Source organism: Chelonia mydas, chromosome 14 (genome assembly GCF_015237465.2).
Source record: "Chelonia mydas isolate rCheMyd1 chromosome 14, rCheMyd1.pri.v2, whole genome shotgun sequence".
Taxonomy (NCBI): domain Eukaryota; kingdom Metazoa; phylum Chordata; order Testudines; family Cheloniidae; genus Chelonia; species Chelonia mydas.
The window spans coordinates 31266163-31283002 of record NC_051254.2 but is presented as its reverse complement, the minus strand read 5'-3'; the positions used below and the strand labels follow the sequence as shown (position 1 = coordinate 31283002).

Below are 16840 nucleotides of genomic sequence, written 5' to 3'. Positions count from 1 at the left end.
CAAGTGCAGAGTCCTGCACTTAGGAAGGAAGAATCCCATGCACTGCTACAGACTAGGGACCGAATGGCTCAGCAGCAGTTCTGCAGAAAAGGACCTAGGGGTTACAGTGGACGAGAAGCTGGATATGAGTCAACAGTGTGCCCTTGTTGTCAAGAAGGCCAATGGCATTTTGGGATGTATAAGTAGGGGCATTGCCAGCAGATCGAGGGATGTGATCGTTCCCCTCTATTCGACATTGGTGAGACCTTATCTGGAGTACTGTGTCCAGTTTTGGGACCCACACTACAAGAAGGACATGGAAAAACTGGAAAGAGTCCAGCGGAGGGCAACAAAAATGATTAGGGGACTGGAACACATGACTTATGAGGAGAAACTGAGGGAATTGGGATTGTTTAGTCTGCAGAAGAGAAGAGTGAGGGAGGATTTGATAGCTGTTTTCAACAACCTGAAAGGGGGCTCCAAAGAGGATGGATCTAGACTGTTCTCAGTGGTAGCTGATGACAGAACAAGGAGTAATGGTCTCAAGTTGCAGTGGGGGAGATTTAGGTTGGATATTAGGAAAACCTTTTTCACTAGGAGGGTGGTGAAGCACTGGAATGTGTTACCTAGGGAGGTGGTGGAATCTCCTTCCTTCGAGGTTTTTCAGGTCAGGCTTGATAAAGCCCTGGCTAGGATGATTTAGTTGGGGATTGGTCCTGCTTTGAGCAGGGGGTTGGACTAGATGACCTCCTGAGGTCCCTTCCAACCCTGATGTTCTATGATTCTATGATCTCTGGTCCCAGACACAACCCTAGGAACCTCCGTCTTGCCATGTCCGGTTATGCCCACTGGACGCTGCAAGCTTATATGAGTTCATCAATTTAACAAAGAAATTGATATGTACCAGGCTTGTTATCCCAAGGGAAGTCTCTGACATGCTTCAAACCAAATGCACTGCTTCAGATAGAATAAACAAACAGATTTATTTACTACAAAGATAAATTTTAAGTGATTATAAGTCGAAGCATAACAAGTCAGATTTGGTCAAATGAAATAAAAGCAAAACGCATTCTAAGATGATCTTAACACTTTCAGTACCCTTACAAACTTAGATGCTTCTCACCACAGGCTGACTGGTTGCTCTTCAGCCAGGTTCTCCCCTTTGATCAGCGCTTCAGTCGCTTGGTGTGGTGTCTGTAGCTGGAGGTGGAAGAAAGAGGAAGAGCATGACAAAGTCTCTCCCTTTTATCATGTTCTTTCTTCCCTCTTGGCTTTGCCCCTCCCTTCAGAGTCAGGTGAGCATTACTTCATCGCAGTCCCAAACTGACCAAAGGAAGAGTGGTGACTCACTCAAGAGTCCAACAGATCCTTTGTTGTTGCCTCGGCCAGTGTCCTTTGTTCCTGTGAGGCTGGGCTGGGTTTGTCCCATCCATGCCCTGATGAGGTGTGAACTGCCCCTGTGCTCTTGGGGAGTTTTTGCCTGGGCTTGCTTTAACCCATGAGGATATATTTTCAGCCTCATAACTATATGCATGACATTATAACCTATAACATCCCTATAATATTACTGTAACAGTTACTAGAACATCACTATAACAACAATGCTCAGGGCATCATGAGCCTTCCGAAGACACCCAACATGACAAACTTTGCATTAGATACTACACAATCATATTATAAGGATGAACATGGGGGTGTATGGTGTTCCCACGAGGTACAGAACATCACACCTCTGCCCTTAGTTTACTTCAAGAGGGTTAGTCACTGACTAGCTTGAAGGCAGTTTGTGTTATAGTTCTCTTGGCATCCAGCGTGCCTCAGTTTCCCCATTCACACACAGAAAACCAGGGTTTTTTATGGTTTTTCTGCTGTGATAAGCTTTAAATCTGTTTACAGGTATTAACTGAAAAATAGCTTCATAAGGTTTAACATCCATGTCAAAATTCTTATCCCCAAAACGTAACATTAATACCAAATTTTTTATCACAGATGTGTGTTTACAAGTATCTTTATGATACCACGCCCTCTGTTCAGATAGTGTAGTTTGAGGTTAGTTTATTCATTACCCATGATGTCCTTTGACTCTCTTCCATGTAATCAGTCACTAGCCTTTCTTTCCCTCCAGTGTTCCCCTCTATGTGGGCTCTTAATTTAATCATGTTTCTGGCATTTTGATATCTCAGGGTCTGGCAAGGTAAGGGTCCAAGGGGGATCCTGTACATTGGCTGGCCCTTTGGGGAACAGTTTCCCAACCCCAGGACTGTACATATGCAGAAAATCCAGCTCGCCTTTTGGGTTTACCCTGTGTGTCCCCTCCCAGCACTGAGTCCTTCCCTGCCCCCTAGAGGACTGTGATCTGGGCTCTCTGGGCGAGGGGTGTTTACCCTTTGATCAGATGCACCTTTTCCCAGCAGCTTTTCCATAACTGCTTTCTGTCTCACCTGCCTGGGGGAGCATGCCCCACCCCCATCAGTTGGGTCATTTGTGTTCTCACAAACTACCACCTGGCAATTTCCTGGTCTCAACTCCTCTGCTGTCACAGGTGTTGGAGCTGCATCTTGATGTAAAGAGAGACAGTTACTTTCCAAAAACTGATCAGAAATAGCATCCTGAAAAACTGGGACCTGGAATGGGGTACCCTCCATCACCCCTTTCTCTGTCCCTGAGAAGTCACCTATGTGACGGCTCCCCTCCAGGAGGTCAGTGACACAGTCCTTCTCAAAACCTGGGTCACAGGCTGAGTGCCTGGGTGCACAGATGCTGACCCAGCCATCCTCCTAGTGTCCTGGGCATCCTGCCCCAAGTGATTAGTGAGGAGACATTCCTGTACCCCCACTATTCCTTCCCCAGTTTCCTCCTCTGGGCCCCCTGCTCAGACACATTTCTCTGTGCCCCCTAGGAAGGGTTCTAGCTCTTGTTCAGCTGTAAAACTCTGCCAGCTAACCACTGGGACAGTTTCCTTAATCACCAACAACACCTCTCCTGCGCCTGAGGGCATGTTGCCTTCTGCTGGAAAGGAGCTAGTCTCAGCCCCCCCATACTTGGAAGCACTCTGCTTCCCTGTGTTACAAAGCCACAGGAACCCTCACCACCTCAGTGGTTTCTGAGATCCCCTTCTCCTTCTCTGGGCTCTCCTCTGGGACACATTGCTCTATGCTCCCTAGAGCCGGTTTTGCCTCTGGTTCAGCCACAACCTGCTGGCAGCTAACAACCTGGACAGTTATTTCTCTGGCGGGCATTACACCCCCATCCCTTCCTCATGTGGTGTCGCCTCCAGCTGCAGTGCAGGAGTTAGTCTCAACCACCCTCCCACCTGGAAGCATGCGGCTTCTCCCTGCTGCAGAAGAATCAAGGAGACTCTCTCCCATTCTCTCAGCAGTTCCTGAGACCTTACCCTTTCCCTCGGGGATCCCAGCATAAAACTCCCTCCTGCTGCAGGCAAATACTTTAACCTGAGCTACACGGAAAAAATCATTACCAAGGAGCAGGTCAAATAGGAGGTGTTCTATTCCCCCCCCCCCCCCCCCCCCAGTCAAAACACTTTCCAAACCTTCCCACACCACATGGATTTTAGCTAGTGGTATGAGGAATCTGCTTTCGCCCACCCCCACAATCTCTGCCATTTGTCCAGGCAACATACTGGCCTTCTGGACCACACTCTGCTTAACCAGAGAGATCTGGGCCCCTGTATCCCTCTGCCCCAAGTATTCCCTGCCATCAATTTGGACAGCCTTAACATGCTCCATATCTGGTTCTGCAGAGGCTAACCTCACAAAACCAATATGATAGGTTTCAATTGCTTGGGGGGTTTCTGTGTTGAGGACAGCAGAACTAACAAAAACTTCGCAAAACAGTATCTTTACATTTACAATAGTCTAAGGCATCTTCAATAGGCATTCCATTGAATACATTTTGAGATTTACCAGTTAATTTTGCAATCAGGGTAGGAACTCTCTTATCATCAGGGATTTCATGTATTATACACAGCCTTTCAAAGGTAGTCAGATATTCAGCAATATCATCCTCCTCACTGTATGCAGGACATAAGTATTCCCAATTGTGGATTTTTGGAGTGATGGGAGTCATTTGGGTCAGGGGGTTCTGGTTCTGCTTCTCTAGCAAGTCCAGTTGGTGTTTTTGCTCTCTCTCTCTTTCCCTTTCTTTCTGCTTTTTCTCCCCGCTCTCTTTCTCTTTCTTCTCTCTCTTTCTCTTTCTTTCCCATAGCCCCTCTGTGTACAGCCTCCTCTCTGGCTGCCTCCCTGGCTGCCTCTGCCTCCATAGTTTCCCTGGCCGCAGCTCATTTCTGCCTGCCACATTTGAAACTCACAGTCCTTTTCCTTCTCTGTAGCTTCCAGTCTGGCCAGCTCTAGTTTTGTAGCTGCCTCACTGCTAGTCATTTTTCTGCTTTCTTGTGCTTATTCCTCTCGCCCGAAATAAACAGAAAATAACAAAACTGTGACGTCCTCCTGACTGTTCTTAGCCACTGCACTGAAGAATCACTTAAAATCACAAATATCAGTGCTTAAAGTGTAAACTCCACTTGGAGTAACAAGCTGCACATACACACCCTGCTCTCTGAGCCACTGTGACATTCCCCTCTGGTGTTATCTGGACCGGTGATCTGCTAGGCCACTCTGATCCTTGACTCTAGGAGCCAGCCTTACCCTGCTCTGCTGTGAGAACCCCCACTCCTGGGCTGTTCACGCACAACCTCTGGCATGTAAGCTGCTCCTTGGATTGTGCAACCGAATGACACTAGCCAATGTCGATGGTCCTAGGAACCTCCGTCTTGCAGTGTCAGTTATGCCCGCTGGACACTGCAAACTTATATGAGTTCATCAGTTTAACAAAGACATTGATATGTACCAGGCTTGTTGTCCCAAGGGGAGTCTCTGACATGCTTCAAACCAAACACACTGTTTCAGGTAGAATAAACAAACAGATTTATTAACTACGAAGGTAAATTTTACGTTATTATAAGTCAAAGCATAACAAGTCAGATTTGGTCAAATGAAATAAAAGCAAAATGCATTCTAAGCTGATCTTAACACTTTCAGTGTCCTTACAAACTTAGATGTTTCTCATCACAGGCTGGCTGGCTGCCCTTCAGCCAGGCTCTCCCCTTTGATCAGCGCTTCAGTCGCTTTGTGGTGATGTCTGTAGATGGAGGTGGAAGAGAGAGGAAGAGCATGGCAAACATCTCTTCCTTTTATCTTGTTCTTTCTTCCCTCTTGGCTTTGTGCCCCCCCCCTTCAGAGTCAGGTGAGCTTTACCTCATCACAATCCCAAACTGACCAAAGGAAGGGGAGTGACTCACTAGAGAGTCCAACAGATCCTTTTGTTGCTGCCTAGTCCTTTGTTCCTGTGAGTCTGGGCTGGGTTTGTCCCATATGTGCCCTGATGAGGTGTGAACTGCCTCTCTGCTCTTGGAGAGTTTTTGCCTGGGCTTATTTTAGGCCATGAGGACCCACTTTCAACCTCATAACTATATACATGAAATTATAACCTATAACATTACTGTAACATCACTATAACAACAATGCTCAGTGCATCATGAGCCTTCTGAAGACACCCAACATGGCAAACTTTGCATTGGATACCACACAGTCATATTATAAGGATGAACGTGGAGGTTTAGGGTGTTCCCACAAGGTACAGAACATCACACCCCGTGCTCCATCCCCCTACCCCCGCCCCCCCACCCCCCCACCTGGGCATCCTGCTGGCCATCTGCCTAGCTTTCAATACCTACAAGGGGCACTTTCGATCAGTGGTGCCCATGACCCATGGCTACCCACCACTCCCCTGCAGCCTGGGCATCCTGATGTCCATCGTGTGCCTGGCCTTCAACAGCTACAACGGGCACGTCCGGTTAGTGCTCCCCTCCTCCAGCCCGCTGCCCCATGGCTACCCCCCACCCTGCATCTGGACACCCTGCTGGCCATCTTCTGCCTGGTCTTCAATACCTACAAGGGGCATGTCCCATCAGTGCCGCCCCATGACCCACGGCTACCTCCCACCACCCCCGGCTTGGGCATCTTGATGTCCATCGTGTGCCTCGCCATCAAAATCTACAACGGGCATGTGCAGCTAGTGCCCCCAGCCCCACGGCTACCTCCCACCCCCTGGCCTGGACATCCTGCTGGGCATCGTCTGTCTGTCCTTCTACACCTACAACAGGCACGTCCAGTGAGTGCCCCCCTCCTCCACCTCCCTGCCCCATGTTTACCCCCCACCCTCCGCCTGGGCATCAGGCTGACCATCATCTGCCTGCCCTTCAGCCTCTACAATGGGCACGTCCGGTCAGTGCCTTCCACTCCCCTGCCCCACGGCTATCCTCCACCCCTCCTGTCTTGGGGCTGTGGCCCCCACCCTCCAGGTGATGTCTGCGTCTGCAGGGGCTGGTCTTTGGGAGCAGGAAGGGGGAGCCAGGCTTTGGGTCTGCTCCCAGGTGTTGGAGGGGCTGGTCTTGGGGGTGGGGGGCGGGAGCTGGGCTGCAGGGCACCCCCCCAGGTGATGGCTACGTCTGGAGGGGCTGATCTCTGGGGTAGGGGGCGGGAGGTGGCCTGTGGGACACCCTCAGGTGATGGCTGTGTCTGCTCTGCAGGTACATCCAGAACTCCCAGCCCTATCTCAACAACATGACGGCCGTGGGCTGCACGCTGGCGCTGGCGGCTGTCTTCCCCCTGGGGCTGGATGGCTACCACATCGGGGCTGGGCTCTTCCCCTTTGTCTGCCAGGTGGGGCAGGGCACTAGGGCTGTGGGCGCAGCAGGGCGGGGAGGGCCCAGGACCAAGAATGGGGGGACGAGGGAAAAGAGCGATGGGGAGGAGGGAGGGCTAGAATTGGGGTGCTGGCAGGGCGCTGGGGGGCATGGCTGAAGATGGGGGGCCCAGGAGAGGGCAGAGGGTGCTGGCATGGGGCAGGGCTGAAGACGGGCCCAGCAGGGCGCGGGGGGGGGGTTGCAGGGCTGAAGACCGGGGACCCGGCAGGGGGCAGGGCTGAAGGTGTGGAGCAGAACACAAGATGGGGGGCCCAACAGGGCTGAAGATGGAGCCCCAGCAGGAGGCAGGGCTGAAGATGGGGGGCCCAGCAGGGGTGGGGGCAGGGCCGAAGATGGGCCCAGCAGGGCACGGGGGGGGGGCAGGGCTGAAGATGGGAGGTCCAGCAGGGGGCAGGGCTGAAGACGGGGCCCAGCAGGCGCGGGGACAGGGCTGAAGATGGGGGTCCAGCAGGGGCAGGGCTGAAGAGGGGGGCCCAGCAGGGGGCGCTCTCACTCTGGTCTCTGCTTCCTGGCAGGCCCGGCTCTGGCTGCTGGGGCTGGGGTTCAGCCTGGCCTATGGCAGCATGTTCACTAAGATCTGGTGGGTGCACACCGTCTTCACCAAGAAAGAGGAGAAGAAGGAGAGACGCAAGGTGAGGGTCGCTTGGGGGTGCTGGGCTGCAGGGAGTGGGGTGCTATGTTGGGGGGCACTGTGGAGTAAGGGGGTGCTGGGGGTGCTGGGGGCACTGTGGAGCGGGGGCACTGGGAGGTGCTGTGTGGAGGCGCTGGGAGTGCTAGGGGTCACTGGGGTGCACTATGGGCGGTGCTAGGAGGCGCTGGGGGGAAGTGTGTGGAGTGCTAAGGGTTGCTCGGGGGTGCTGGGGGGGGCAGAGTGTGGGGGCACTAGGGGTTGCTGGAAGGCACTTTGGGGGGCACTGGACTGCAGCGCTAACTCTGCATGGTTGGCAGACCCTGGAGCCCTGGAAGCTGTATGCCACTGTGGGGCTGCTGGTGGGGCTGGACGTGGTCATGCTGGCCATCTGGCAAATCATCGACCCGCTGCATCGCACCATCGAGGTACAGCCCTGACATGGCACTGCTGTGGGGAAGCTCGCAGCCCCGGGGGCCCTGTGTCAGGGGCACACATTGGGGAAGTGATCAGGAACAGTCAGCATGGATTCACCAAGGGCAAGTCATGCCTGACTAATCTAATTGCCTTCTATGACGAGATAACTGGCTCTGTGGATGAAGGGAAAGCAGTGGACGTGTTGTTCCTTGACTTTAGCAAAGCTTTTGACACGGTCTCCCACAGTATTCTTGCCAGCAAGTTAAAGAAGTATGGGCTGCATGAATGGACTATAAAGTGGATAGAAAGCTGGCTAGATTGTCAGGCTCAACGGGTAGTGATCAATGGCTCCATGTCTAGTTGGCAGCCGGTATCTAGCGGAGTGCCCCAGGGGTCGGTCCTGGGGCCGGTTTTGTTCAATATCTTCATTAATGATCTGGAGGATGGTGTGGATTGCACCCTCTGCAAGTTTGCAGATGACACTAAACTGGGAGGAGTGGTAGATACGCTGGAGGGTAGGGATAGGATACAGAGGGACCTAGACAAATTGGAGGATTGGGCCAAAAGAAATCTGATGAGGTTCAACAAGGACAAGTGCAGAGTCCTGCACTTAGGATGGAAGAATCCAATGCACCGCTACAGACTAGGGACCGAATGGCTCAGCAGCAGTTCTGCAGAAAAGGACCTAGGGGTTACAGTGGACGAGAAGTTGGATAGGAGTCAACAGTGTGCCCTTGTTGCCAAGAAGGCCAATGGCATTTTGGGATGTATAAGTAGGGGCATTGCCAGCAGATCGAGAGATGTGATCGTTCCCCTCTATTCGACATTGGTGAGGCCTCATCTGGAGTACTGTGTCCAGTTTTGGGCCCCACACTACAAGAAGGATGTGGAAAAATTGGAAAGAGTCCAACGGAGGGCAACAAAAATGATTAGGGGACTGGAACACATGACTTATGAGGAGAGGCTGAGGGAACTGGGGATGTTTAGTCTTCAGAAGAGAAGAATGAGGGGGGATTTGATAGCTGCTTTCAACTACCTGAAAGGGGGTTCCAAAGAGGATGGCTCTAGACTATTCTCAGTGGTAGCAGATGACAGAACAAGGAGTAATGGTCTCAAGTTGCAGTGGGGGAGATTTAAGTTGGATATTAGGAAAAACTTTTTCACTAGGAGGGTGGTGAAAGACTGGAATGCGTTACCTAGGGAGGTGGTAGAATCTCCTTCCCTAGAAGTTTTTAAGGTCAAGCTTGACAAAGCCCTAGCTGGGATGATTTAGTTGGGATTGGTCCTGCTTTGAGCAGGGGGTTGGACTAGATGACCTCCTGAGGTCCCTTCCAACCCTGATATTCTATGATTCTATGAAGCTCGTGGCCCCCGGGTCCCCATGTCTGGGGCGTGCGTCAGGGAAGCTTGCGGCCCCGGGATCCCCGTGTCAGAGGCATGTGGCGGGGAAGTTCGTGGCCCCAGGATCCCTGTGTCGGGGGCGCGTGGTGGGGAAGTTCATGGCCCCGGAATCCCCATGTCGGGGACGTGCATCGGGGAAGCTCACAGCCCCGGGTTCCCCGTGTTGGGAGCGCATGGTGGGGAAGCTCGCAACCCTGGGGGCCCTGACTGGGGGCTCTGACCTGCCCCCCAGCGTTCACCCCTCTGCCATCCATTGCTGTAGGAATTCACCAAAGAGGAACCGAAAACCGACATTGACGTCTCGATCCTGCCCCAACTGGAGCACTGCAGCTCCACCAAGATGAACACTTGGCTGGGTAAGCAGGGGCACTGGGCACAGGCAGTGGGGGGCAGGGGGATGGGCAGTATCTGTGGGGAGGGTTGCTGACTTGGTGGGGGAGAGGGGCCCAGATTCAGGTGGGGGATGGGCAGTGTTTGGGGGAGAGGGGCCCTGGCTCGGTGGCGAGGGAAGTGTCTGCGGGGAGTGATCCTGGGATAGTCAACCCACAGCTGCCTGCCCCCTGGGGCGGGGGCCGCTCTTGTCCTGTCCTCTCCCACCCTCATCCCTCCCTTTGCAGGTCTCCCTCACACCCCCCCAGTCTCTCGCGTTCCCATCCCGTCTCCAGCCTCCCAACAGGTCTGACCCATCCCCTGTGCCCCACGCAGGGATTTTCTATGGGTTCAAGGGACTGCTGCTGCTGCTGGGCATCTTCCTGGCCTACGAGACCAAGAGCGTCTCCACCGAGAAGATAAATGACCACCGGGCTGTGGGCATGGCCATCTACAACGTGGCGGTGAGTGAGTGCCCCCCGCTGTGACCCACTGCCTCCCAAACTCCCCCCCCCACCTCACCATCACAGCGGTGAGTGGGTGCGCCCCACTGTGACCCACTGCCCCCCAAACCCCCCCCCCACCTCACCATCACGGCGGTGTAAAGGAGTGCTGGGGGCTCCCTGCTGTACTGCCCCCCAAACTTCCCCCCCCTCAAACCTCACCATCACAGCGGTGAGTGAGTGCGCCTCGCTGTACTGCCCCTCAAACTTCCCCCCCCAAACCTCACCATCACGGCGGTGAGTGAGGGTGCCCCGCTGTGACCCACTGCCCCCCAAACTTCCCCCTCTGAACCTCACCATCACGGCGGTGAGTGAGTGCGCCCTGCTGTACTGCCCCTCAAACTTCCCCCCCCAAACCTCACCATCACGGCGGTGAGTGAGGGTGCCCCGCTGTGACCCACTGCCCCCCAAACTTCCCTCTCTGAACCTCACCATCACGGCGGTGAGTGTGCCCCACTGCCCCCCAAACTTCCCCCCCACCTCACCATCACGGCGGTGAGTGCGCCCCGCTGTACTGCCCCGCAAACTTCCCCCCCAAAAACCTTACCATCACGGCGGTGAGTGAGTGTGCCTCGCTGTGACACAGTGCCCCCCAAACTTCCCCCCCATCTCACTATCACGGCAGCGAGTGCGCCCCGCTGTACTGCCCCTCAAACTTCCCCCCCAAAAACCTTACCATCACGGCGGTGAGTGAGTGCGCCCCACTGAGACACACTGCCCCCCAAACCTCCCCACTGTCACAGAGTCACCGGGCCAGTGCTCTGGAACTACTCCATACGAAGCCAGTCAGGACTCTGGGGGAGCCTCCTCTCTCTGAGCATCCTGTCTCCAGGGTAAGAAGCCCCTTAATGCACTTAGAGCATTTTCTGTGGGGACACACACACTCGAATATATAAAACCGATTTCTAAAAAACCGATTTCTATAAATTCGACCTTATTCCGTAGTGTAGACATACCCTTACACAGCTTCGACCTTCCTGGGTCTGACCTCGGAGCATTCAGCATCCCCTGCCCCACCGTACACTTCCCACAGCGAGTCTGCACGGACAGGGCTCCTGGGGAAGCCAGGGGGTCCTGCACCCCAACTCCGCAGTCAGACGTGACTCTCAGCCAGATGGTAAAACAGAAGGTTTATTAGTCGACAGGTACACAACATAGGACAGAACTTGTTAGCACAGAAATCAGTGACTTTCAGCCAAGTCCATCTTGGGGAGTCCTGGGCCAGAAGCCCTGGACTCCACCTCTTCCAGTCCCCCCAAGCAGACTGTAAGCTTCCAGCCACCTGGCCTCTGACACCCCACCCCGCTCTTTGTCTCACTTCCCGGGCAGTCACCTGGTTGGCACCTGGTTGCATCCCCCTCTTGGGTCTCAGGTTACAAAGGGCACCTGTCATAGCATATGTGCAGGCAGCTAGAGCAGCTTCACCCGTCCCAGAGGTCTAAGCCAAATTCACACACCCCTATTCCCACCACAAAGGTATTGGTGCAGCACACAGGGAAACTGAGGCACACACAGTATTCATGCAAAACAGTAAAACTCACATAGGCTCAACAGTAAGACACATACAACATAACAAGGGAAAATCCCCACTTTGTCACACCCACTGCCCCCAACCTCCGACCGCCCCCTCAAACCTCCCCACCACGGCAGTGAGTGCATCCCGCTCTGACCCACCGCCCCCCACAAACCTTCCCACCACGGTGGTGAGTATATACCCCATGGTGACCCACTGCCCCCCCAAACTTCCCCACCATGGCGGTGATTGCACTCCCCTGTGACCCACTGTCCCCCAAGCCTCCTCACCATGGCAGTGAGTGAGTGCGCCCTGCTGTGACCCACTGCCCCTCCAAACCTCCTCACTGCCCCTCAACCTCCCCACCACGATGGTGAGTGAGTGCACCCCGCCGTGACCCACTGCACGCCAGCCCTCTAGCGCACCCCCAAACGTCCCCACTTTGCTGTGGCTATGGCCATTTACAACATGGCAGTGAGTGTGCTCCACTGCACCCCAATGCCTGACTGTACCCCACTGTGGCCCCCAAGCACCCCTTTGGGCTATGACAGTGCACGTGCATCCAGTACCCCCACATTGTGCCACAGTCATGTGAGGTGTGGGGGGGAGTGGCTACATGGACCAGGTTTGGGGTGTCCGGGCAGGTCTCTCTGTCTCCCCCTCTCCGCGCAGTGACGCCGCTGGCTCCGGCTGTGCCGCAGGTGCTGTGTCTGATCACCGCCCCCGTCACCATGATCCTGAACAGCCAGCAGGATGCCGCCTTTGCCTTCGCCTCACTGGCCGTCGTCTTCTCCTCCTACATCACCCTGGTGGTACTCTTCGTGCCCAAGGTAGAACCCCCCACCCCCGCACCCACCTGCACGGATGGGGTCAGGATCTCCGCACTGGGAAAGTGCTGGGCTGTTCTCTCCCCGTCTGACTGTTGGTGCAGGGATAGCACGGGGGGGCTCAGAATCTTTGGTCTGGAGTTAGCATTGTGATGTTGTCTCTGACACTGAGGGGAGGGAGATGGAGGTCTGTGCTGTGGGTGTAGCATTGGGGTGTTTTCTATGACTCAGTCAGTTGAGGGGATAGCTGGAGGTCTGGGGTCTCAGTGCCAGGTGCACTACTGGCTTGTTGGTTCTTGTCTGATAGCAGAGTGGGAGTGGGTAGTTGGGTTTTCAGGATATTTTCTGGGTATAGCATTGAGGTGATTGTCTCTGACAGTCAGGGGGCAGGTGTAGTGTTGGGGTATTGTATCTATGTGTCAGCCAGGGGATATAGTTGGGAGTCAGCACTCTGGGTGTAGTATTATTTCTGTCAGTTAGGGGGTAGTTGGGAGTCAGTGGTCTGGGTGTAGTCGTGTCTCTGACAGTCAGCAGGGGGGAGTTGGGAGTCACTGCTCTGGGTGTAGTCTTGTCTCCAACCGTCGGCGGGGGTGGAGGGGTTGGGAGTCAGTGCTCCGGGTGTAGTCTTGTCTCTGACAGTTGGCAGGGGTGGTGGTTGGGAGTCAGTGCTCCTGGTGTACTGTTGTCCCTGATAGTCACTGGGGGCACTTGTTGCAGATGCGACGTCTCATCACCAGGGGCGAGTGGCAGTCGGAGCAGCAGGACACCATGAAAACGGGCTCATCCACCAACAACAATGAGGAGGAGAAATCCCGGCTGCTGGAGAAGGAGAACAGGGAGCTGGAGAAGATCATTGCAGAGGTGAGGCAGACGTGCCTCCATCCCACATCTTTGGGGGGGCAGCTGGGACCTGATGGAGTGCTCCCATACTGTGATTTATCGGGTGCAGGGTATAAAGTGGGGGTGAGACACTAGAACCCTACACTGGTGGCGTCCTCTCCTCCACCTCCCTCTGAAGCTGGGGACTTAGGGGGGTGGCAGGGAAGGGGGCTCATCACCCACTCGGGGGTGGGGGAGGCGTTACACTCATTCACTCCCTCCCCTTCTTTCCGGCAGAAGGAGGAGCGTGTCTCCGAGCTCCGCCAGCAGCTCCAGGACCGGCAACAGCTGCGCTCCCGGCGCCGCCCCTCCAACCCCTCCTCGCGGGACGGGTGTGCCGCCGACAACCACTTCACCAACGCGGCCGGGACCATGCCCACCCTCTACCAGCCTAGCCTGCCCCTGGTGCGCTGCCTTGTCTCCGAGCAGGCTGACAAGCTGGGCCGCAGCAACTGCGACGGAAGCCGCGTCCACCTGCTCTACAAGTGACCACCGTGGGGGCGGGGCCTGAGAAGAGGGTGGGGCCCGGGAAGAGGTGGAGTGGAGCTAAATAAGGTCTCTTTTTTCCCCCTAGTCACATCTCTTAGCTTTGTAAAATCTCTCTGTATCCATCCATCTTCCCTTCTCCCATCCAAGCTCTGAGTGCCAATTGACATCCAGGTGCAGAGTAAAATGTGCACCTTGCCTGATCTATCCTGAGTGTCTCTAGCTGGGGCAGTGTCAGGCGGGAGGGGGCAGCTGCTTGTAACCAAGGTGATGTGGGGAGGGCAGAGTGAATCGAGAAGGGAAAGTTACCCCTTGAGCATGCCAGCCAGGCGTACAGTCTCACTGTAGCACAGAGTCAGACCTGGTGGCCCCCAACGTACAGTCATGCACAGACGGATCTAGTTACTGGGACATACAATCAAGGTGTAGTGCAAAACCGGATTTAGTTATTCATATATACAGTATTATTGTAGCCTAGAACCAGGTTTGGGTACATGTAAGTACAATCAGACTGTAACACACAGCCAGATCTGGTGACTTGTATGTACAATCAAACTGTTGTGCACAGGTGAGTCTGATTACTGTAATGTACTGTCAGGCTGTAGTGTAAAACTAGGTCTGGTTTACTTGTAAGTACAGTCAGACTGTAGTGCACAGCTGGGTCTGGTACAGTTGGACTGTAGTACAAAACCAGACCCGGTTACTTGTATGTTTAAACTAGTGAACAGCTGGGGCTGGTTCTGTGTGAGCGCAGTCTGACTGTAGCACACAACCTGATCTGGTTGCTTGTATGTACAATCAGACTGTAGCACACAACTGGGTCTGGGGTTACTTGTCTGTACTATCAAAATGTAATGCACAGTCGGGTCTGGTTACTGTAGTGTACAACCGGGTCTGGTTCTCAGTTGCACTTTAGTGAACAACTGGATCTGGTTACTATTGCGTGCAGTTGTGTTGTTTATGTGCAAAATCCATCTGCTTCCTTTTGCGTACATTGGGCCTGGAGGTCACAGCCGCACCTGGAGGCCCCACAGTCAGATCACGGTGTAACACCAGTTCTAGCAACTCCCAGATACAGTAGGAGCGTCATGCATAGAACAAGCTAGTGACTTTCATGTACAGTCAGCCTGTATAGCACAATCAGCAGTGGATGTTGTCTTCTGGCAGCGTACCGGCTGTAGGGGATGACCAGCCCTGGTTACCCATAAGAATGGCCATGCAGACCTGGATATCTTGTGCACAGGGTCAGGTCAGGTTACTCTGGCTACAGCCAACTGACTGGAAGTGGGGCTACAGCTGCCTGAGGCAGGGTCACACTCTCCCAAAGATAGACGGGGCTTTTGCAGGGGGATGGGATTAACCTTATCTGAGCCCTGCTCTGACCAGGCGGGTCTGGGTGGAGAGCCCCGCTGGGGGCCAGCCTGCAATCTGACTGTAGCGTACAGCCATTTCCCCAGTCACAGCCGCCCCTGAGGGTCTCTTCCTGCCCGGATAGACGCGGCCTCAGCCATGTGATTTCACCGGGGGTGGTGGGGGACGGGGAGTGCTCCAGCTGGCCACAATGGACCCTGGAGGCCCAGAGCCGAGAGTCTGGACCCAGGGTGGTCCCCATGGCTCTCCTGACAGCTCCTATCTGAGCTGGGCCCAGAGCTGCTGGAATGGGGGCCGGGGGAGGTTCCCTAGCTAGAACCCATCAGTGTTCAGACTGCCCCCATCTGAGTCCCAGGGACAGGCACCATGAGAATGGCAGGAGAGAGCAGACCCACACGGGGAGTGAATGTGCCAGGGAGCACTGGTGTTTGTAAGACACAGCACCGGGCAGCTGCTCTGCGGGGGCAGCACAATGTGAGAACATGCAGCATACACAGCACAACACACGCTCTAACACACATGGGTCACACCATGCAGGACAGCACAGTGTATGCACAGCCCCATGTGAGCACACGCAGCACCGCACAGACCCACAGCACAGTGTGAGTACAACACAGCATGCAGAACAGAGCCCCACACGTGCACACACAGGGTACACACACACACACAGCAGCACCTGGTACCCGCATCCACATGCCACTCAGAGGGAGTTCAGTGTATGCAATGCATGTACAGCACCACATGTGCATACAGGGCACAATGTGTGCATACAGCAGAACACACACCCACACACCTGCGTGTGCAAACAGGCTGAGCTCAGCGGGCCTGCTGCAGGGGCAGGGCTGGGCAGTCCTATCCCTACGTCTCTCCCTGCAGTTTTGGGGGGGGGTCCCCCCCGGCCAGGGCCCAGGTGGGCACATGGGGGAGGGTTGCCCCAAGATGCAGTCAGGCCAGGGCCTCCCCAGCCTGATCTGACACTGCTGTGTGACTGGGATGGGGGGAGCTGCTGGGAGGGGAAGGAGGGTCCCCAGAGCATGGGCCGGTGGGGGTCTCTGGCCTGCCATGTGCTGGAGGGTCAGACTCAATGAGTATGGCGGTTCATTCTGGCCTTAAAGTCTATGAGAGAGAGAGCCCCCCCAGCCCCAGAGACATCCTATACCCGCCCCCCCCCCCCCCCCCAGCTCCCTGGAGGCAGACTGCTCCCAACAACAGTGACCTTCCCAGCCCATGAGACAGGCCCCCCCCCAGCCCATGAGACAGTGAGCCCCATACAGTTAACCCCCACACAGCCCTGTGCCCAGGGTATGGGGGCTGGCTGAGCAACTGCCAACACCAGGGAAAGAACCCAGGACTCCTGGTCCCCAACACCCCCCAACCCACTGGGACCCCTGTTTGCCCCAGGGGGCATTCCACTCCCCCCACACCCCAACACAGCCCTCCAGGGCTCCCAGCTGCCAGGAATCTGCCCAGCCTGGGACTTCTCAGCCATGGCTGCAGTGCTCTGCCCATGAGGAAGTAGAGCTCCAGGGTGCACGTAGAGCGAATGCAGGACTCCTGGGTCCTGGCTCTGGGAGGGCCGTGGGGTCTAGTGGTTAGAGCATGGGGGTCTGGGAGCCAGGACTCCTGGCTGGGTGCAGACTGGCACTCCAGTGGCTGGGCCCCTCCTCTTCCAGCGGAGGCCAG

The 16840-nt window shown here is 55.1% G+C and overlaps 1 protein-coding gene across 2 annotated transcripts in view; it reads left to right on the top strand.

Moving 5' to 3' along the window:
• Positions 1-14725, top strand: part of GABBR1 (gamma-aminobutyric acid type B receptor subunit 1) — a 61459-nt gene extending 46734 nt beyond the window's left edge. For both annotated transcript variants that reach the window (XM_037913500.2, XM_037913499.2), the window contains exons 17-24: positions 6587-6719; positions 7279-7395; positions 7712-7819; positions 9472-9565; positions 9915-10042; positions 12296-12424; positions 13139-13282; positions 13538-14725. In XM_037913500.2, the coding sequence (XP_037769428.1) occupies positions 6587-6719; positions 7279-7395; positions 7712-7819; positions 9472-9565; positions 9915-10042; positions 12296-12424; positions 13139-13282; positions 13538-13789 (1105 nt within the window). In that variant the 3' untranslated portion in view covers positions 13790-14725. The remainder of the gene's footprint in view (positions 1-6586; positions 6720-7278; positions 7396-7711; positions 7820-9471; positions 9566-9914; positions 10043-12295; positions 12425-13138; positions 13283-13537) is intronic.
• The last annotated feature ends 2115 nt before the right edge of the window (positions 14726-16840 follow it).